The following is a 21,623-nucleotide window of genomic DNA, read 5'->3' on the forward strand; positions in this document are numbered from 1 at the left end:
AACTCTGCCCCGAGTCCCCTGCCCCACAACCCCCTCAGCATCTGTGACTGAGGATGTGACAGTATGATCTGGTTGGAGGTTTTCAGCTCACTCAGGGGACGGGGAGGGCAGCAGAAAACACCCTAGCCACCAGGTGAAATCATTTTATTGCAAAGTGGCCCCAGGTCACTGAGTACCTGGGCCTGGCCCTGCCCTTCCTCCGTTGGCCCTGAACTGAGTGGGGCTCTGCCTGATGCCTGCACACACCTACATGTAGGTGCAGACAGACCTGCTGACACAGAAACACGTGGACATATGACACTGGCACCAAACAGACACACGCCCATGTGAAGCGCCCCCCACACACGGGCACACAGTCCTCCACATGGGCAGATGCTCCATCAGGACCAGAACATGGGAATCCAGAGTGGTGGGGATACTCCCTTATTCCCTGCCTGCCTTGGGCCTCCTTGAGACCTGTGAGGCAACCGCTGGGCAGGGGAGGGTGGCTTGGCTAACAAGAAATCCTTCTGTGCTCTGTACCTGGCGGCGAGCCACCCCCCAGCTCTGGTGCTGCTGCTTCCTGGGCCCTGGGTTTGGCTTGGTTGGCCCAGGAAGCTCCATGGGGCTGGACTGGCCTGCCCTGGGCAGTCAGGAGAGCCCACTGCTGCCGCTGCTCCCAGGATCAGGCCAGGTTCAGACTGGTTCAGGTGTCAGGGGTCTCTGAACTCCTCAGCCAAGACTCCTGCTAAAGTCCCGGCAGCATCGTGGGAGGCGAAGGCAGCCAGGTCCTGGGGCATTCGATGTTGTGCCTGCAGCCACTGGTCCACTGGCTGGCCTCTGGTTTGGAGGGGGCGCCCTCGTGGCCGCTCTGGGCTGGCCCTGAGACCCGCGGAGCCAGCGGCAGCACAGAAGCAGGGTGAGAGCCATGGCGTCCAGCAGCAGCTCTAGCACCTCCACGACCGAGAGGACGGAGGAGCCGAGCCACAGGCTCCAGAGGCTGCCCATGGCTGAGAGCAGCTGTGACACCTGTGGGTGTTGGCAGTGGTGAGCAGAGGCCCGGGCGCTGGCCCCGGCCCCCTCCCAGCCCCGGCCCAGGAGGCAGCTCACCGAGTAGACCGGTGTCTCATTCACCATGCGGTAGTTGAGCTCCTGATAGAAAATGTTCACCTTGGCCAGGCTGATCCTGCGGCAGGGCACAGGTGAGAGGGGCTGAGCCCCAGACCTGCTGGTGGGGCCTTCTGTGCAGGCCCTGGAGGGCGAGGAGGGCAGGGGCAGCGGCCAGGACTTGATGGAGGCAGAAGGTGGCCATGGGTTCCGTCGGCTTGTCTCACCCAGCACAGCCAGGACCCAGTCCTGCACACACAAAACTTGCTGTGGCCGCAGCTTCTCCTGGCCCTCGGGCACTGCAAGGTGGTGTGAGGGCAGGACTGCAGGGACAGAGGCCAGTCCCGGGAGGGCTCTCTGCCCATGATCTCCCTACTTGTCCATCCCTCACCCCTGCTTTGGGGACTCACAGCTGATGTGGAGGAAGGCCATCTGGAGGTCCCGGCAGAGAGCTTGTACGACGACTCCCTGGGAGAGACAGCCCCATCACATCCCTGTGTGCTGGCCCCGGGCAGACCAAACGGAGCCCAGCATGCCCCCTCACCTGCAAGGCTGCGGGCATCGGGTGGTGCAGGGAAGCTGGTGGGTCTTCAGTTTCTGGTAGAGGTGGTAGAAGCAGTGACCTGGGGAGACAGTCACGGGTGAACCTATGAGAAGCGACCCAGGGGCGGTGGGGAGGTCTGCTGTTGACCAAACAGGCTGGTAGGGACGGGGCGGGGAGCTCACCCCAGGCTGGGTGCCGCATGTAGCTGCAGTACTCGGCCCCCGCCGGCAGAGGGTAGAAGAAGTAGCCGCAGGAGCAGGTCTGCACCATCAGCTGCTGAAAGCAGGAGACCAGGCAGGCCTAGGGGGACAATGGGGGCTGAAGCTGGGGGTCTGGGGCAGCTGCCTTTCTCCCCGGCCCGCCTGCCTCCCCTCCTTCCCACTGGCCTGTTCCCTCACCCACTGCCAGCGTCCCTTAGGGTCTCCTTGCCTTAGCCTCCCCCACCCACTTCCCAGCCCCCTCCCTGGGTCCCTGTCTCGCCTTTCTGCCCCTCATGCCCAGACTCACCTGCCTGGTGTAGGAGGTGTTGTACAGTAGCTGCACGTCCACGCTGCCTGTGCTGTCCATGCACTGCCCATAGGGGCTCCCGAGCCGGTGCACCTCATCCTGGGGGAAGGGGGGCTACTCAGTCCTGCTGCCTTGAGCTGGAGGTCCTGCGCCCCACCCAGGTTTGGAAATAGAGGCCGAGAGTCTGGAGGCAGGGGCGACCCACCTCACGGATGTCGATGGTGGTCTCCGTCCCTGGCCGGATGCTGAAGCCCTGATGCTCCAGGAAGGGTGTGTGGTCTTGCGGATGGATCATGACCTTGATGCCGGCCTTCGTGGACAGCAGAGGGAGGTGGTCCTGCTGCTCAGCCCCGAGGACCAGGCTGATCCCTGGGGGAGGCCAGGGGTGAGGCCAGGTCGTCCCGGACACCCCGCCCGCACCTAGTCCCGGCTGGCACTCACTGTGGGTGATGCCCGGCCGTTGTGTGGCCCAGACACTGTTGAAGGTGTAGCAGCTGCCATAGATGGGGTGGTGGGATGTCTGGAAGTGCCTGGAACCAGAGGCCATGTTCAGACAAGCACACGCTCTCCACCCATCACCCTGCTGTGTGTGTGGCCTGGGATTGTGGGGAGGGGAGCACAGCTGCCTTGTCTCTGGAGGGAGCCACGGGGCCGGCAGACCACTGGATGGGGTGGGGGGAGCGAACACCGGTCTGTACTCACTGGGCATGGCAGTCCCGGTCGTCGTAGCGGCAGGAGAAGACAAAGTGGCTGCCGTGGCTGTCCTCATGGGCAGTTGGCAGCAGGGCCAGGATGTTTATGTAGTGGAAGCGGTACCACTCCTGGGCGGCTACCATGCCGGAGGAGTAGGCTCGCTGAACACAGTCGCCTCCAGTGCTGTTACACTGTGGGGCATGGGGTCAGTGTGGGCGCGACTGGCCTGCCCGAGTCCCATGCAGACCCCCCGGGCTGGACACTCACCAGTTTGAAGCCCACTCTGTTCTGGCCGTCCAAGGGTCTCAGCCTCTGCAGGCGGATCCTACGGTCCAGCTGGAAGGCGGGCTCTGGACCTGGGACCTCGGCCCCCAGGGCGTCCCTGCTGTCGCTAAAGTTGAACTGATACAGGGAGTAGATGTTCTCCCGGGCAAAGTCATCCAGAACCCGCAGATGGTGGCGGGCTAAGTGTGGCCTGGGGGCAGGGTGGGCGGGAGGCAGAGTCAGAGCCAGGCCCCCTTAGCACAGTGGAGAGCCAAGCACTTTGGAGAGAGCCAAGCTTGCCCCCAGGCACTGACCCTGCAATCACAGACAGGACAGGAGCCCCCCAACCCCTGCCATCCTCAGAAGCCTAGAAGGCGGTTCTGAATACGGAGCCGGGGCTTCAGAGGGAAGTCAGACCCCCCGGCCTGGCCTGCCTTCCACCCCTGGGACCCCATCCTCCTCTGGCTCATTCACAGCCCTTCCCTGTCTTTGCTCTGCTGACTCTACACTGCAGTGTTACCCTGCTCCCCTCTCCTTGGCACCTGCTCTTCTGGAAAGCCCCTGGCTCTCCTCCCCTCCCCCTCCAGGGCTGCCTAACTCCTGAAGGTCCCTTCAGCCTGGCACTGATCACAGTAACACTCAGCTTATTCTTCTTGTCCTTTAGCCCTGCCCCTGAGGCACAGAGCAGGAAGAGGTGGGTTGTCCTGCTGTGACTGCACCAGGGGAGGGGCCCCCAGGCTGGACCAGCCCTCACCGGTGTGGGTTCATGTCACACAGAGTGACTGATGGGAAGAGCTTGCGCTCCGAGTGCACGGACACTGTCATGATGACCGGGTAACGCCAGTACTGCTCGAAGAGGAGCGCGAACTGCCAGTAGAGCACGCCCAGGGCTCCTGCCAGCAGTAGCCCCCAGGAAGCCGTCTTGAGGCGGTTCTGGCTGGAGCAGACAAGGCGGATGGTGCCGTGGATAGTGGAGTTGGTGCAGAAGAAGGTGACCAGCTCCCTGAAGGAGGCGTGCAGCTCTACCAGCCTCTCTCCACGTTCTTCCTCGGGCAGTGTCGGTGGGGGTGCCTGGGAACACGTCCAGGTTCCTGGCCCCCCACCCACTGTTTGGCCCGTGCCTTCAGCCTGCATCTGAGAAGTGAGACTCAGCGATGCTCCAGCCTGCCACTTGGCCTGACCCCACTCAGGTCTCCCCACCCGGGCCATCAGCCTTCCATTCTCCCTGCCTGGGAACTCCCGGAATTGTCACATCCCTCAGCCACCAGTGGCCTAGCCTGGCTTGCTGACGCTTGATAAAAACCCCATCGGAAGCTGGTCCATAACGAGGGACCAACTCTGTTGCCCCCACTCCCATGGCGACAAGAGGGGCACCAGGCAGCCTCCACAGGCATGTCTTATCATGGCCAGAGCCGAGCCTGGGTGGTGGGGCAGGGTCAGCAGGGGACGTAGACGCCAGGCTGCACCAGGCCTTGTCTGCAGGTGGCTCGAGGCTGGAGGCTTGAGTGGGTCTCTGCTGCCATCTGCCAAGTGGGGGAGGGGGCTCTGGTGAGGGGCAACCAGGTGACCTGCTCTGAGTGGGCCTGGGGCCCAGCATTGGGGGTTGACTGAACCCTGGGCCCCAACAGCCTCCAACAACCCTCAGTGGCCAGCATGGCCATGCTGGATTGGGGCCGATGGGGCCACACAGGTCTGGCCACATAGGGGCCAAGGGTCAGGTCTGTAGCCTGTTGGGCACTGTGGGCCTGAGTGGGGGTGTTGTCCACAGAGCTGAGTCCGGGGATGCTCTGTCTGTGGGCCTCAGGCTTCCAGAAAAGTAGGCAGCAGTCTGGCCAGACATGGTGGGGACCTGAGGGCCCCAGGGAAGTTGACCTGAGGCCTGCTTGGCCCTACTCCCACCAGAGGCTCCAGCATCCCGGGGACCTTGGTCCCTCAGTGCACAGGACCGTGGGGCCCAGACCAGGTCAGGCTGGCTGGCCCGGGACACACACTGACTCACTGCCCGGGCTTCCTACGGACTTTCCAGAGTGTCCCCATCTTGGTCTGAATCATTAGGCCTCTCGCACTTGGGGTGTAGCCTCCTGGGTTCTGGCCCCTCTAGGCAACCGGGCCTGGGCTGATACCTGAGGAGGGGGCTGAGCCAAGGAAGGGCCTGGTGCACATGCTGGCCTGGACACCCAGCGCCCACCAGCTGCCTGGGGCCCAGGTAGGAGATGAGGGTGGTCAGCCCAGGCCTCAGGTTTGTGGAGGCAGCCAGGCCAGAATGTGCCAGCATGGGTGCTGATTGGCCCCCTATGGCACAGAGCGCTGCCTATACAGGTGTCCCGTGACCACATGGAGCCCTCACAGGGCAGCAGGACCTTCAGTTTCGTGATACAGGCAAGGGATAAGGGCCTCTAGAAGGTTCTTTCTGACCCCAGTAACCATGTTTCCAGACTGGCCACCTCCCACCCCGGCTGGGGCTGCCAGGCAGGAGGAGGGTGGCTTCCTGAGATGGGGGGCGGGGTCTCCGACACCTCGGCCACAGCAGGAGTGGGGGTGTGCCACCCCTTCACGCAGTACACACACGCACACAGCTGTTCACAGACACACGCGCTCCTCTCACACAGCAGGCCCTCTCTCAGTAGGGGTGCATGACAAAGGTGCGGATGGGAGCCTCTGCCCTCACCCCTCCGGTGCCTGTGCTCCAGATAACATGGGGGACACGACCCCTCCACCTCAAGCCGAGGAGACCCCGGTGACGGCCCGCCCTGACCGCCCTGGTACCTCGAGGCTGCACCCTCCCTGTGCATGGGCATCCATCCTCTGGTGCTGGCGGCTGCAACAGCGGTGACTGTGGCAGTGCTGGTGGCAGTTCTAGCAGGTGACAAAGCGGGCTGTGGCCCAAGGCTGGCCAAGCAGCCTCCTGTTTATAACAGGCTGGGCGTGGGGCGAGGTGGAGGGGCGGAGCCTGGCAGGGACAGCCACATCTGCTCTGGTCCCGGAAGGGGAAGCCTTTGGGGCAGGGATGAGGGTCCTTCACCTCAGTAAGGCTATCTTGCTTGCATTTCTGGAAGTGAGGTCTGGGGGCCTGGCCCTGGCAGTAGGTGAGGGGCTCCAGGTCTCTGGAGGGTGATGAGGGACCCCACACTGGTAGACCCTGGGGTGCCTGGCCCCCTCCCCGTCCACTCTCCTCCTGCCTGGCCTCGGAGAATGATTACTCACCTCCACTTGCCCAGCTCTAACCACAGGTGTTTGTGGCCAGGGGTCCCTGGGCAGGGGCCTCCACTCCCAGAACATAGGTGTCCCCTGGTGCTGGCTGCCCAGCCCCTGGGACAGGCACCTACTGTGGGAGTGAGTTGGGGCCTGGGTGGGCAGGTGGTGCCCACAGCTCAGTCTCCCAGGAGGCCCAGAGATTCTGCACCAACCACACATCACACTCAGGGTCCAAGTCCACCACCCCACGGCTGAAATCCTCAGCCCCAGAGTGCTTGCCTGGGGCCAAACAGTTTGTGAAAGGCTGGAGAGCCCCCAGGAGGACCCACGGGGAACTCAACAGGGCTCCATGAGGCCAGGGCCTCGCCATCCCAAACGACCAGACCCTCCGCTTGGCCCTCTGCCCCTCCCACACAGGCTCTGGGTTCCTGACGGACCACCCCAAATGGGTGCTGAGATGAGGCAGGAAGCCCCCATCCTCGCTAGGCCCTTCTGGTGGGGGCTTGGCTCTGAGGAGGGGTGAGGTCATCAGCCTCCTGCCTTTGGAAGGGGCAGATGGCAGTCGGGGACCTCTGGAGAGGGAAGTCACGCTCAGGGAAGAGCTGGCCCTGGACTCATCTAGGTGTGAGTGCGAATCACAGCTTCCTCAGTCATCGGCTGTGTGACGTTGAACAAATTACTCAACCTCTCTGAGCCCGTTTCCTCAAGCACAAAGTGGAGCTGAGTTTCCTCTTGAAACTCGAGACTCAAAGGTGAGACCAACCGATGTCACGGGGCCAGCGTCAGAGCCCCATCTTCCTGCTTCTGAGAAGGCCCTAGAACCCACCTTTGGGAGGTCAGAGACACAGAGACTGTGTCCAGTGGCAGCGAGGCCAGCAGCGCCCTCCTCCCTTCCCTGCCTGACCCCTCTCCTGCCTCCCCAGGCTCCTCCAGTGCCTTGAGGAGCAGAAGGAGCTGGCTGGGACCAGACAGGGCATCTCCAGCTCCTCACACAACAGGGGCTCATGTGGCTGCTCCTTGACAGCTGTGTATTGAATTAGAGAAATTATTTAGGGCCCTGTGTCCCCCACCCTCTCCCCAGAGGGACGGCTGGCCCCAGCATGCTGAGCATGGCCCCATTGAGCCTTCAAGCAGTGGCCTTCCCTGAAGCTGGACCTAGGGACACCAATGTGCCTCCTTCCAGACTGTGAGCACCCAGCACTTCATGGGACCCCTGGGTTCCACTTTCACACCCATGGGTGTCTCCACCCTCAGAGACAGCTAAGAGTTGGCCCTGGAAGGATTCTGGTGCAGCAGCCATGAAGTCTGAGCCAATGGGCTCTGCATGTATCCCAGATTCTGGGGGCTGGGGGCGTCCTCCCCAGCCTGGGGGGCTGGACCATCTGGAGTCCCTGCCCACTGACAGGTAGGAGGCCTCCTCAGTGCTATTGCAGCACCTCCCTGTCCCCTAGGTGCTGACTGCAGTGTCAAGCAGGGGTTCCAGCCACCACAGAGGGGGCTCCTTGAGGTACTGGCCAATGGAGATGGGCCGAGTGTGTGATGTTGCCCATGTGGGGCTCAGGGTCTGGTCTTGTGTCTCTCTCACACCTGCGCTTTAAACACCCAGTGCCTCAGGGCAGCCTCCCTTACATAACTCTCCTTAAGCTAAAAACAGCTGGGCCCGCCCTGCGTGGGGATGGCAGAGCCCAGAGGAGGCAGGGGAGAGAAGAAGCCTGAGATGTTTTCTGAGTGTGGCAGCAGGAGGTGGGGCCTGGGACCGCCAGCCTCCCCATGAGGAAGGTAGGCCAGGGCCAGCGAAGCTCACTTGCAGATGGAGGAGGTAGCAGGCTGCTTCCCCCAGGCTGGCTGGCCTGGTGGTGGCCTGAGTGGCGATGGGCACTTGTTTCTGCCCCTGGGCCTGGGCCAGCCCTGCAGTGACTGCTCATATCTTGTCTGAGGTGCCCTGGGTAGGCCAGATGTGGTGGTGATCATGGCCCCCTGCCTGCCCTCTGCCAGTGGCCATGGCTGGACCCATTGGAGCTTGGAGTCCACTGTCAATCGTCATGTGGTTAGTAACCACATTGACCGGTGGTGTATACTGAGAGGTAGTCAGGGTTGTGGTCAAGGGTGAGACTTTGGGGTTTGAACCCCAGATCTACCTAGCGACAGCCTCTCTGGATTGGTCCCAGCTGATGACCAAGGCCTGTCTCAGAGTCAGTGCAGCATCTGCCCTGGCACAGCCCTGTGGGGGCACACCCCAGCCCCCACTCACTAGGAAGGGTGGTGAGGAGCGTGCTGGCCTGCCGACTGCACAGCCCTCCCTTATCCAGACCCCCACCCGTAAGCCATCCTCACCTGCTCCAAAGTGTTGCCCCAGTGCTGCCCCAGAGACAGGGACCTCCCTGGCCAGGCCACCTTCCTGCTCTGCCTCCCCCTCCCCCAGGGCCTGGGAGGGGACCGTGAGAGCAGAAAGTGAGCCTCAGTGCAGCGTCCACTGCTGCATAATGACCCTATTCATGAGCTGGGCGGAAAATTCAGTCGGGAAACAGTGCTACTCTTTTATGAGGACAGCTCTCCCCCTGGGCAGGGGCTGGGCAGGATTCCTACGCCGGACCCCACCTGGCACAGGTTCCAGTGGGGCTCCTGGCTGCACAATCACTGCGGTCACAGAAGGTCACCCAGGATTCTATTCTCAGGGACCCGGGTGGTTCGGTCACCGGGGACGCGGACTGCCTCGAGCGCTTCCCTGTTAAGTTGGCACAAGAACTGGGTCCTCCGGGCGGGACTGGGCCGATCCTTTGGAAGGGGGCAGTGGGAGGGTCGAGGTACCAGGGAACTTGGGCGGGGCTCATCCCGGCATCTCGGGGGTGACCCTCTAACTGAGCCTGTTTTCCGGCGGAAGGCAGGGGATCATGAGAAGGGGAACGTGCAGGGTGCCCCGGACCCCTGCGGCCGCTGACAGCAATGTGGCCGAGAGACCAACAGGAGGGCCAGCCGTGGTTGATTGGATCAGACCTGCTCTGAGCTCGTTCTCCGTCCCTCGGAGCTGCTACCAGTGCGCATGCGCCGACTGCTTTTGCCTCCCGGGACTAAAGGCGACAGCGAGATGTAGGCTACCTCCGCCGGGCCGTCTAGAGCGGCCGCCTCAGCTAGCCGCGCCCCGGAACTGGAAGTGGGGCTTGCCCCGCCCCGTGGGCGGCCATCTTGGAAGCTGAGGCGGCAGCAAAAGCGGCGGCGGCGGCGGTAGCGGTAGCGGCTGCGGTCGGGTGGGCTCGCTCCCGGCGCGGTGCAGCTCTGCGGCGCGGGCCCCACTCTCCGCTCCCTGCTCCGGCCTCGACCACGGCGAGCCTGAGCGCGGCGGCGGCCCACGCGCGGCGACGGGGAGAGGTGAGCGCGCGCCGCGGGCCTCCACCGGGGCCTCTTCCGCGCGTCCGCCCCCCCGGAGCCGGCCGGAGCGGGGAGCGTGGGGCCTCCGCACGGTTCGTCCTCCCCGCGTCCGCGCTCGCGGAGCCCGGCCCGGAGCTTCTGTGCGCGGAACCCGAGGTCGGTTACAGCGGGGCGCCCGGGGCTCCGGGCCGGGTCGTCCTCCCTCCGGCCAACTTGGGGATTCGGGTGGCCACACGGCTGACGTCCAATGGAAAGGCTCCCGTTAGTGGCACACTTGCGGGCGCCGCCAGGACGAGCCGGCGTAGAGCTTGGTTTGTAAACGTATCTTGGGAATCGGTGTCGGGGTGGGTTGACTGCCGTTGAGCCCGCCGCCGCTGCCGCTTCATCTCGATCGGTTAGGACTCCGTACCGCCTCTTAAGTCCGCCGAGCAATGAACGTCTATGGTGGAAACAGAAAGTTCGGGCGGTCAGACTGGGAAGCTCCATGCTGGGTGGCTGGAGAGGGCCCTGGGCCGCCTTCTCACCTGTGCCTGCCTGCTCTCCCCGTCTGCCAGCTACCTGTCCCGGTCCACCCCTGGCCCTGTAAGCTTCTAGCCCCTTCCCAGTTAACACCACTTAGCTGGTCTGTGTTTAGTTCACATCCATTCTCAAACTCACGCCGGGCCCGGCCCGGAAATGCGTTGAGAGGTCCCGGGGCAGCCCCCGGGGAGTTAGTGAGGGCCTGAGAGTTTTCTGGGCAGTGATCAGGGCTCTGTTCTCTCCAGGTGAGGGACCCACGGTGTAACTTTAGGGCCTTGCTTACTTGAAAAGCCCAGCCTCTCTGCAGGTACAGTTGGATGCCAGTGCCTAGAACTGGTTCTCTGTCATCTGCTACACATTAGCCGAGCCGGTCTCTGCAGGTGCGGGAGGGACAGGTACGGTGGCCTCCATCAGCAGCGGGCCTCCATCCAGCCTGTGAAGCAATCCCACTGGTGATGGGAGAGACTTCCGTGCGAGTCTTGGGCACGGGGGTGTCACATGCACTCTGGTCGGTCAGACCAAGGTCTCTGGGCGGAGAGAAAGGAGCCAGAGTCGCTGGGCGGGCAGTGCTGGGTGAGGGGCAAGTCTGTGTCCACGTGGTACTGAAGGGACTCTTGCGGGATGTTGGTTCAGGCTACTGGCCTTCAAGCTGTCTGCACTGAAGTATTGTATGTGGACTGTGCTTCTTGTTTTATTTTTGAATGTCTCCCGTAACACTTGTGCTCTGTCTGTGGGGACTTGGCCTAAAGGGGCCTTGAGATGAACTTCCGGGTCTGTGGAAGCACCCGATATGCACCCTGTGTGCCCGGGGATGAGGGAGAAACTGGCTCACCTGTCACCTGGAGGGGCCTGAGGGCACTGCTCTGAGCGAGGCCAAGGGAACCCTTTCCTTTAATAAACGGAGCAGTTGAATTGTAAGTAGGCTTCTAAAGATTATGACTTCGAAAGCAAGAGGGAGAGGAAAGTTCATTTGTGAGGATCCAGGCAGGATCTATTTTATTTGTTTTGTGTGGCTGTGCTCTAACCTTCATGAAGCTGAGTTCAAGCACAGTGTGTTTGAATTATCCAGTGAATTGGTTTGTGTGTGGCAGAATGTCAGACTTAGGGTGAACAGTTAAAGGAAACAAGTCCTGGATGGTGGTCTTGCTTTTGATTTGTCATGGTTTTTGTTACTAGATGTTGCCCATGGCGAACCACCTGGCCCTCTTGCTGTCTCTGGCTGGAACTTGGGGGTAGTGCTGGGGGAGCGCTCCCCTATAAGGCTAGACCCTAACCACCTGCAGTGGGCAACCCAGCCAGCAGTGTCTGCTGGGGCCTGGTGGCACCTGTGCAGTATGCAACTGGGTGGCAGGCCAGCAAAGGGCAGAATGTGGAGGCACTTGACCAGGGGAGTCGGGCATTGGACTGGGCAGGGCCTTGGCGAGGTATCCACTGGTAGAGGCTGGGCTGGGGTGTGCCCACGTGGTTGGGGTGAGGCAGGGTTGGCTCAGGCTGTGGGAGTGTCGGGGGCTGTAGGAGTCCGAATTGGGGGATAGAGGGTGGCCTGGGGCTGAGGACTTGGCAGGTGGCAGAGGTGTTGACATTTATTTGCTCAGTTCTGAGTGAGTCCTGAAGGTTGTGATCTGAACTGTGTGATGAGAAGGGTCAGTTGACTTCAGTGAACAGGGTGGACTGAAATGGGGGGAGATTGGAAGCCAGAGGCTGGTCGGACGTCTCGTGATAACTGATGGGCAGCGTAGTGGGCCCTGCATCGGGGGTGTGGTGGGATGGAGAGAGTTGGGGTATATGGGTATCTGAGGTCTAGGGACCCCAGAGCAGGAAGCAGGGCTGGGCATGTGGAGGGACCACTGCGGCGCCCTGGGGCTACGGTGAGACAGCAGGCCCTGGTTGTCATCTGAAGGGGTGGGTGCTCTGAGGTGGATCCCGTGGGCACTGGGCAGGAGTCTATAGCCTCTAATGAGGCACTGTGAGCAGAGACTGATGGGAGGAAAGGTGCAAGTGAGGTGCGGGGGGTCCGGCCTGGTGCGGGGGGCAGTGCAAAGTGGGTACTGGCTGGGAGGTCTGCATGGAGGTTTGGCTGCTGATGTCCTGCTGTGGTGGGACAGGCTGGAAACACGGGTTGGGCAGAGTGATTCCTCACTTGCTGCCCTGTCTAGTCAGCCTCCCCTCTCTTCTTTTCATCCTGTGCTGCACACCTTGTGTGTCCTCCATCTCCATCGCGTTTTACACCAGTGGCTTTCCTGCTTTATTTTTAGCAGTAGAACTTTTTTGCTTATGCACCTAATTTCCATCTCTGAGATGTTCTAGTTTGTTAAGTAGATGGAGCTGGAGCTGTTCTGGTGCCCCTGAGAGTGGGGAGCCCGTCTTCTACTTCCCTGTCCCGCCTTCCTGTCTCTGGAGCAGAGCTGAGATGTCCCAGGTCCCCTGACCCAGGCCAGATCTCTTCCCTGAATGATGGCTGCTGCCTCCCTCCGATCCCAGCCTTCGGTACTGTCCTGTGCCGTCCTGTCCCTCCTGTGCCATCTTGTCTGTCCCAGTCATCCTCTGTTGGGACTCCAGAGTGCCCTCTCTAACGGAAGATCTGATTTGCCTTAAGACTTGGGCCTAAAAACTTTGTGGGGTGCCGCCTGACGGCCTGGCCTCGAGTCCCTGGTCGGCCTCGTCAGCTGCCATTCACAGTGCTTTGGCTCCTGCGGTGGCCCGGTGCTGTGCCCTGGTCACAGCACACTTCCTTACCTATGCCTGTCCAGCTGCTCCTGCTTCCTCTTCTGTCCTGCACGTGTGTCTGGGTCTCTCCGGGGTCCCTTCTCTCTCCAATCCTAGAAAGAGGCTCTTCCTCTATTCCCTTGTTCCTCCCACCCCACTGTGGCCAGTGGTAAATGTCCTGGGAAACATTTAACAAGGAGCTCTGGGAGGGACATGGCACCACCCTGCGTAGCGCTGGGGGAGACACGCACGTGGCAGGTGGCTGGGGCTGGCTTTAGCTCGCCTCCACTCATGACCGTCGAATTCAAGGGCTTTCTCCCTCTCAAGGTTCTTCAAGGACGCAGGTGAGTTTGCAGGGTCTCTCTTAACCTTTGTATCTGACGAAAGTCACATTGGGGAAGGACCTGCCGGGACATGTGGGGAGGAGACTCTGCAAGGCTCCTGGGTGTCTGAGAGGGCGGGCAAGTTGGAGCGGCCCAGGGGCCTTGATTCTGGGTGGCAGAGGTGTGGGCAGTGGGGGCTGCCTTGCTCTGTCCTGTGTCAGTGTAGACTTGTCTCCGCAGATGAGCAGCAACAGCGGTAAGAGAGCACCGACGACAGCGACCCAGCGCCTGAAACAGGACTATCTCCGGATTAAGAAAGACCCCGTGCCTTACATCTGTGCCGAGCCTCTCCCTTCCAACATCCTTGAGTGGTAAGGCTCTGCCGCCTCCTTCCCTGCCCCACTTGCCACCTGGCTTCTCCCTGACGGGCTCAGGGCCGGAGGGGCCCTCTCAACTTGGGAAGGGGGTTCCTGTACCCTCATCAGGCGTGAGTGGACCATGAGGCCTGCAGATGCTCTCTGGTTGTCTTCACAATAGACCGCAACCAAGGATGTGGCAGGCTGTCTTTGAGCTCTGCACGCTGGAGCCAGAGAGAGGGTCCATCCTAGGGGTGACTTTGGGGCCTGCAGACTCAACGCCTGTTGGAGAAGCTCCTTGTCTTGACTCTCCTTCTCTGCTCTTTGCTTCTTGATGCTGTGAGCTGGCCTGTCCTACGTTGGCAAGTTTGTGATGGGGGATGGGTCCTGAACCCCGCTCTGTGCCTGTGAACGTGCGTTTCATGGAACTTGCCACGCCACAGAGGCGCTGCCCTTATCAGGTGTGCTGGTGATTTTGTGAGAAACAGTGTAGGGCTGAAACATCAAGGAGCATTTTTTCTGTTTGGAGGGTATTTAATATTTTAAGTTTTGATCTTAAATACTGTAAAAAAATTTTTAGACCTAGAAGAAACAGATCTGAGTTAATAAAAAGTCTTTTCCAGGTTGGACAGGTGTTCAAGGATTTTGGATCCACATTCCTTGGCTTGCAGAGAAGGGTCAGTGCTGGCAGGTGGGCAGAGGGTCTCAAGGAGTCCAGCCTTGGTGTGTGTGGGAGACATCAATGTCACAGCAGAACTCGCCCCCCCAGGATGTAGCTAACAGATGGACGATGGGCTCTGTGGCAGTCTAGGGGATATCCTCGTCGTGTGGGGAACCCTCCTGAGTGGGGGTCAAGTCCCAGGTTCTCCTGTTCACTAGGAAGATCCACTGCAGAGGGAGAGGTGCGAGGCAGAGTCCATTGGAGACCAGACACAGGCTTCCCTTCGTTGCCATGAGCTGTGACAAACTGTATGCTGTATACTGGCGGGTCGTCCTCAGGGAAGCCCCTTTGGGACTGAGCACCAGAGATTTCAGGGGGAGTGGGTCACAGGAACCTCTGCCTGGAGCCCCCCAGTATTCCATACTTCCAGGACAGCAGGCTTCCTTTCAGCGCTGACCACATTTTTGCCCAAACGGTTGAAGTGCCGGTAAGGTGATGAGACCCCCTGGCATTCAGTTCCAGACACTGGCTGAGGATGGCCATGTTGGGCCTGCTGTGTGTGCTCTTCCCAGCCGGGGTGTCTGTCCCTACCACTGGAGAAGAGAGCACTCTTCTGGAGAGGTCTGCACTCTAGGCCTTCCTCACTCTGCTGCCCTGGGTGTGTCAGGCACTCTTAGAGCACTGCTTGCCTGGCTCTTCCTGTTGTCCTCAGATTGGACACAGGAATTGGGAACAGTTTCAAATTAAGGCCACATTCCCCAATTTAAGGCCTCCTTTCCCAGTGTGTTCTTGGTCTGCTGACATAAGATGACAGTAATTTTTGAATCTGACCTATCAGCCTGTAGAGAGCAGGGGTTGTCAAAGCGTCCTGGTGGGAAGTAGTGTTTGGAGAGGTGGTTACTCAATGTGTGCGCAGTTGTGTCTGGTCTTGTGTTTCTGGTTAGTTCTGTATTATTCTTTGTGCTTTTCTGTTTTCTTTGAAAATTCATAAGTTCAGGACTTCCCTGATGGTCCAGTGGTTAGGACTCAGCTGTCACTGCCAAGGGCCTGGATTCCGTCCCTGGTCAGGGAACTAAGATCCCATCAACCACATAGAGAAGCCAAAAAAAAAAAAAAAAAAATCGAGCAGTTCCAATGCTTCTTGCCATAGAGATGAAGTATTGTTTATTTGTGTGGAGAGCAGAGTCCATAGGGCTGTGGTCCCTCTGTGTGAGGCCTTTGGTGACCATCACTAACTGTCCCTGTCCCTCCTGCTGGAAGATAGCTGCTCTCGAGGTCATGTCCGAGTCTTCCAGGGTGGCAGGGCCAGGGGCACAGTCTCTCCATGTCTCCAGCTATTCCTGGTGAGCTACTGCATGATATTTGGGCACACTGAGAAACATCAGATTTCAAGTACATCTCAACTATAAATTGTGAATTTTGGGGGGTTTTTTTTGTTTGTTTTTTGCCCCCACACTGCATGGCATGTGGGATCTTAAGTTCCCTAACCAGGGATTGAAACCTGCACCCCCTGCATTGGAAGTGCCAAATCTTAATCTCTGGACCTCCAGGGAAGTCCTGTGAAGTGAATTTTTAAATTGTCAGTTGATGTTAATGGTCAGAGAGGGTTAGCTTTTTGTATACTGTGTTGAGGATTCAGAGGCACTTTGTAGAAAATTTGGAGGGCATAGCCTCTCTGATCCTGTTGGAGAGGCAGGGAGCTATGTAGCTGGTTGAGTTTAGTCACCTGCTGAATGTCTGTGAGTGTATTAGTTTCAGGTGGGCCCTAAAAACCCCAACCTTGGAGTGATGCCATCCCCAAAGCCAACTCATTTTCTCTCCTCCCTCAGGCACTATGTGGTCCGAGGCCCTGAGATGACTCCCTATGAAGGTAAGTCTTTGCTCTGAGTTAGATGAACAAGAGGCAGCGTCTGTGTTCCAAAGAGACCTTACCCGAGAAACTCCTGTTTGTCAGTAATGCTCTTTCTGGTTTGGATGTGCAGGAAGTAGACTGCACACATATGGAGCTTGTTCTGGTTTCCTCCAAATCCTAGAGGTGTTTGCTCACAGTTTGGTTTTGCTGATGTGTCTCCATCTTCAGCTTCAATCCCTGGGTTGGGAAGATCCCCTGGAGAAGGGAATGGCTACCCATTCCAGTATTCTGGCCTGGAGAATTCCATGGACTGTATGGTCCATGGGGTCGCAAAGAGTCAGACACGACTGAGCGACTTTCACTTCACTTCACCTCTTTTTCTTCAGGGACTGCTCAAGTATCAAGTTTGCTCAGCCTCCTACCTCAGTGGAGTCAGAGCTGGGAGAGCAGACAGGGAAGAGGAAGACCAGCGTGTGCATTGTTGAGGGAAAGGAAGTCATTTCCCGAGTGCTTGCTCTGTGCGGTGTCCTCTGAGCTCCAGAACGGCACATTGTGTTGGTGGGGCATAAAACGTGGGGGCCCGCAGGACTTGGCAAGGTTGGATGCTGCCACCCAGTGGCCTCCGGTATTTGTGAATAGGCCTTGGAGCTGTCAGTCAGCGAGTCTCCAGAGCTCAAGTTGAGTCCTAGAGCCAGCCTCCCGGTGAAGCTGGAGCCCAGGGGAGAGCTGTGGCCAGACAGGCTGCTCTCTAGGCCTGGGTCCTGACTTCTGGTGGCTGGAGCAGCCCGCTTGCTTCTTCCTGCCACGGGGTTCTGTATGTGTTTTCCCTAGAGGACTTGTGCTGCTGGGAGGAAGGGTGGGGTGACCCCCAAGCCACTCACAAGCCTTGTGGGTAGGCTGGCAGAAACGTCACTAACCTCATGGGACTCTGCTGGCTCAGGAATCCCCTGTCCTGAGGAAACAGTGCAGAAGGCATGTTGTTTTTACCACAGGGTATCAGGCTTGGTGATGGCTTTGTGTGGGGTTCCAGACCACAGGGCAGAAGATGGGCTGCAGGACAGCCTGTGTGGATCGTACTTATTAAATACATGCTGTGTTTTTAACAAACTTAAAGAGACATTAAGAATGAGCAGTGTTCTTTCGCAAGTAGGGTTATGCCTGGTTTTAAAGGTTTTTTATTCTTTGTGGATTTAGTGTTTTCCACATAAGAAGGGTGTGGGGCTTGACTGCAGGAACCTCCCTATCCCCCAGCCACTCTGACTGACGATAAAAGTCTCTTCTTCCCCAGCCCAGCCCCGTCACTCTGCTTTCCTGGGTCTGGTCTGCTCTCCTGTGTGTCCTGCTGTTCCTGGTCCTTGGGCTGGGACAGTCCACTTCCTCCTTGGAAGGGTTCCTTCAGAGACAAGGGCTTTTTCTGCTGCCCACTTTGCCACTACCCTCCCCCTTCCCCTTAGCACTTGTCGTGTCCCTCCTGGTGCCTGTCCCCCTCCTCAGCTCAGGGCCCTGCTGTCCACAGTGCCATCCTCCAATGACTGTGCTCCATCAGGGTCTCCAAGGGACCCTCAGCTGCCGCACGTGATGGACGGCTCTCGGGCCTCAGTGTCTGGGCCTGTGTGGATTCTGAAGTGTAGACTCTGCCTCCCTCCTCGTTTGCTCCTCTGACTTTTGAGTGTTCTGACCCTTCCCTCCCAGTCTCCTTAGCCCCTCTCCCATGTCCACATCTGACTGGTCCCATGTCAGCTGCCCGCTGACCCCGTCTTTGCTCTGAGCTCTGTCAGTGCTGCTCCAGACCTGCAAGGCTCACAGTTCAAGTGGGCTTCCTGACACACAAGTGTTGATTTGTGTTTAGAGGTTTTATTCCTTTAAATCCCTAGGAGAGTGTTCTGTAGACGCACACAGGCTTATTCTAAAAATTGGTTCTAAAACTTACATGGAAAGGTGGGGGACTCAGAGAAGCTAAAATGGTTTTTTTAAATCATAAAGTGGAAGTAGTCACTGTGCCTGGTTCTGAGACTCGTGGTGGTATCATGTTGACTGGATGGTGTGCTGGCCCTGGAGGGAGGTGCGGGTTCAGCTCCCCGACAGTGGGTCAGGGGCAGCACTGCTGTGGCCCCTGGTGTGCCTCTCCTAGGCCTCTCTCCTCTGGAGCCAGGCACTGTCAGTGGTGTCTGTCCTAGGGCTTGGCCAGGACCCTTAGAATGAAGCCAGAGGAGAGACGCCTCCCTCCCGCTGCCCCCACCCCCACCTCCGGCCCCGGCCTCTCATACCCTCAGATGTACCACCTCCCAGGCCTGCGATAGATGCTCTGTGGTGGGCATCTGGGTGCTGGGAGAATTGCAGGCCCTGCTCGTGGCTCTGCCCCAGCCCCTCAGTGTGTGTAACTGCGTGCGGAGGCCTTCTTGCTGGGGACCAGCGGCTGCAGGTGCTGCTGAATGGCCTCTCTGGATTGGCCAGGCAGGTTGGGAGGGGCGCCCAGGCGCCCACTTAGTGGTCTCCACTAATGTGCGTGGGTGCTCCTGCTCCTCTGAGCTGAATGCCTGTTTCCATCTGCGCTTTTTCCAGTTTGGCTTTTCTCAGTGCTCGTGGTGCGGGTGTGCTCCAGCGTTGTCTCTAGAGTTAATCCCTCGCTGGCTGGCCTGTCTACATGCAAACCTGGCCTCAGGTGGCACTTGCTCATCACCCCTCCACCACCATCACTCTTCTGCCTCCATCACTCCTTCAACATGGGAGAGTGCCCCAGGCAGTCAGAGAGTTGGGCAGAGACCTGTGGGGCTGGGGGCCAGCAAGGAGCCCCAGTGGGAAGATGGCAGCTCCCTCAAGCCTTATTGTGCATGCACACACTTGCACAGACAGGTGCATGTCGCTGAAAGTCCTGTCAAGTGACGTTCTTCTGCCTTGCCCTTGGGTGGGCCCGAGGCTCTCCAGGGGAGGGAGCAGCTCACAGGGCTTAGGGAAGGGGAGGGGTCAGCGTTTTGTTGTTTACTCATTTTGTGGTGGGGGGGGGAATGATGGCTTTTCACCTGTTGCTGGGTGTGGTTTGGTGGAGAATGGGAGACGAGGTGCAGGAATGAGGGGACCAGAATATGGGGTAGGGCCAGTGAGGAGCCTGTGCAGATTCTCTCGTAATGTTCTGCTCTCGGGAAGAGAGGTGTGCAATGGGGGAAGAGGGGCTTGCGGTCGGCTTGGGGTGAGGTGGGTGGTAAGGCCTCTCTGGGTCGGTAGTCGTGAGCCGCATTGAGATGGCCAGCACGACATGTGTGTTCCAGGGCCTGTGGGCAGGAGACTGAGGACTGTGAGGGCTGCCTCTGCTGTGGCAATGACAGGGCTGCTTCTCTCTTCTGTTGCAGGTGGCTATTATCACGGAAAACTAATTTTTCCCAGAGAATTTCCTTTTAAACCTCCTAGTATTTATATGATAACTCCCAATGGAAGATTTAAGTGCAATACAAGGTAAGACGTCCCTGTGCATTTGGATGCTGGACTGGGGTCCTGAGGAACCTGTGCCCTGTTGACTGGGTCCCTTTTTCAGGCTGTGTCTTTCTATCACGGATTTCCACCCAGACACATGGAACCCGGCCTGGTCCGTCTCCACCATCCTGACGGGGCTCCTGAGCTTTATGGTGGAGAAGGGCCCCACCCTGGGCAGCATCGAGACATCGGACTTCACGGTGAGCTTGGCGGGGGGGTAAGGGAGGACGCTTGGTCTCCTCAGCCCAGTTAGAACAGGGACTCCTCCGTTATTAGTTGGCATCAAGTCTAAGATCAGTTGATGATACAGAAAGGTAAAAATGACCTTGGGAGACTCCATGTCAGTCTCTCTTGAGGAGCACGCTGTGGACTGCTTTCCACAACATGAAGACACTAGTCGCTCAGCTGTCCCTTAGTCTGCTTCTGGAACATGAAGGAACTGAAATTAGCCATCAGGCTGACATTTTCCTTCTTTTTCTTCCTAGAAAAGACAACTGGCTGCACAAAGTTTAGTGTTTAATTTAAAAGACAAAGTGTTTTGTGAATTATTTCCTGAAGTTGTGGAGGTAAGAAAGTGAGTTTGCCATTGGGTTTGCTTTCCCAAGTCAGGAACACTTTGATTCTATTTTTTCCAAGAGAATGTATTCCTGTGTGTTCTTGTGCTACAAACATGGAGAGGGGACCTGAGGTGCAAGCAGGCAGGTGCTGCAGACCTGCCCCTCTCCTTGGGGCACCTTGGGGCTGAAGGGTGAGTCGGAGATAGGGGCAGGTCAGGGAAAGGGTGGTGGGCCTGCTGAGGTCACAGGTGGCCAAGAGTGAGGGGCGGGCGTACTCCCTGGTCTTGGTGCCAGAGCAGAGAATGTGACTGTGAGCAGGGGAGGCTGGGCTGCATGGACGCTGGGGCCCTGGTGGGTCAGAGCAGCTCGGACCTGGCTCAGTCCCAGTTCCTGAGGCACAGGCATGGTGATTCTGGCTGTTCCCATAGGCCCTTGAGTCTGTTAGGATTAGCAGCAGCTCAGCCTTCTAGGGCAGTTGTCAGGATGAAATGGGTGCAGCTGGAGACCACTGACCCTGTGGGGTCTCCGTTGTATACCACAGTCTGGTCCTAGGCACTGAAGGAACTGGCTTGTTTAAACCAACCCTTGTTTCTTGCTGTTTTTCTCTTAGGAAATTAAGCAAAAACAGAAAGCACAAGACGAACTCAGTAGCAGACCCCAGGCCCTCCCCTTACCGGACGTGGTTCCAGACGGGGAGACACACCACGGCCAGCACGGGCTCCCGCTCCTCAATGGGCACGCGCCGGGGGCCGGGCCGCACCTGGCGGGGCTCCAGCAGGCCAACCGGCACCATGGACTCCTGGGCGGGGCCCTGGCGAACTTGTTTGTTATAGTTGGGTTTGCAGCCTTCGCCTACACGGTCAAGTACGTGCTGAGGAGCATAGCGCAGGAGTGAGCCGCCACCATGACCAGCAGAGGGGTCGGACATGCAGGACGCTGGGCCCGAGCTCGACGCGGGCTAGCTGGACGTGCCGCTGAGCACGGGGCGGGCCTGGCTGACTCCTGGGGTTAGCTTTTTAAAAACCTTTAAAAGGAAAACAAGAACCAAAGCGTGTAGTTTGGATTTGGAGGAAACGTGAGATCCCCAGCCCCCATGCTCGCCATGGCATCCAACAGGGGCTGTGGGGCTCCATATCCACGAGGAGGCCTCACGCTTTGGTTTTATAGCTTATCTCCCGTATTGTCTTTTGGACCTGTTTTAGTAACCTGTTTTTCATTTTATTAGATTTGGTCACTTAAAAATATAAAACTCGATGCCTATCCAACACTCTGCGTGCGTTCTTAGTGCAGAACTCTGACCCGGGAGGCAGGGCTGGGGCCTGGCAGGTGACCAAGGGTGGGTCAGGGGGTGTGGCCTCTCTCTGGCCTTAGTGTTTAAGACATGCTTGTGTTCACTAGAAATGAGCAGGTTTCTCTTGGGGAAGCACACGGGCTGTTGTGCTGAAGTTGAAAATCTGCTTTCTCACTGAGGCTGAGCTGTGTGTGTTGCCCAGCTGGTCACACTGCCCTCTTCCCTTCACACCTGC

The 21,623-nt window shown here is 58.8% G+C and overlaps 2 protein-coding genes across 5 annotated transcripts; one reads left to right on the forward strand and one right to left on the reverse strand.

The window, feature by feature from the left end:
* Positions 1–200: 200 nt before the first annotated feature.
* SCNN1D (sodium channel epithelial 1 subunit delta) lies at positions 201–6,028 on the reverse strand. Of its 3 annotated transcripts, XM_065936877.1 has the most exons (12): positions 5,861–6,028; positions 3,849–4,228; positions 3,098–3,305; positions 2,840–3,021; positions 2,579–2,667; positions 2,343–2,506; positions 2,138–2,236; positions 1,813–1,930; positions 1,631–1,709; positions 1,497–1,554; positions 1,090–1,335; positions 201–1,008 (listed from the first exon to the last, which is right to left on the reverse strand). In XM_065936877.1, the coding sequence occupies exons 1-12, from the start codon at positions 5,894–5,896 to the stop codon at positions 712–714; spliced, it is 1,956 nt and encodes a 651-aa protein (XP_065792949.1). In that variant the 5' UTR covers positions 5,897–6,028; the 3' UTR covers positions 201–711. The 3 variants fall into 3 exon arrangements, with proteins under 3 accessions (XP_065792949.1, XP_065792950.1, XP_065792948.1); XM_065936878.1 differs by lacking the exon at positions 3,849–4,228; XM_065936876.1 differs by lacking the exon at positions 5,861–6,028 and having other exon boundaries at positions 3,849–4,432.
* A 3,424-nt stretch (positions 6,029–9,452) lies between these two features.
* On the forward strand, positions 9,453–21,362 carry UBE2J2 (ubiquitin conjugating enzyme E2 J2). Of its 2 annotated transcripts, none has more exons than XM_065935975.1 (7): positions 9,453–9,655; positions 13,444–13,574; positions 16,050–16,090; positions 19,420–19,522; positions 19,602–19,740; positions 20,026–20,106; positions 20,708–21,362. In XM_065935975.1, exons 2-7 carry the CDS (start codon positions 13,444–13,446, stop codon positions 20,990–20,992), a joined length of 780 nt encoding a protein of 259 aa, XP_065792047.1. In that variant the 5' UTR covers positions 9,453–9,655; the 3' UTR covers positions 20,993–21,362. The 2 variants fall into 2 exon arrangements, with proteins under 2 accessions (XP_065792047.1, XP_065792048.1); XM_065935976.1 differs by lacking the exon at positions 9,453–9,655 and adding an exon at positions 12,226–13,224.
* Positions 21,363–21,623: the final 261 nt, after the last annotated feature.

The sequence above is a fragment of the Muntiacus reevesi genome, chromosome 5, assembly GCF_963930625.1.
Source record: "Muntiacus reevesi chromosome 5, mMunRee1.1, whole genome shotgun sequence".
In the NCBI taxonomy this organism is placed as follows: Eukaryota; Metazoa; Chordata; class Mammalia; order Artiodactyla; family Cervidae; genus Muntiacus; species Muntiacus reevesi.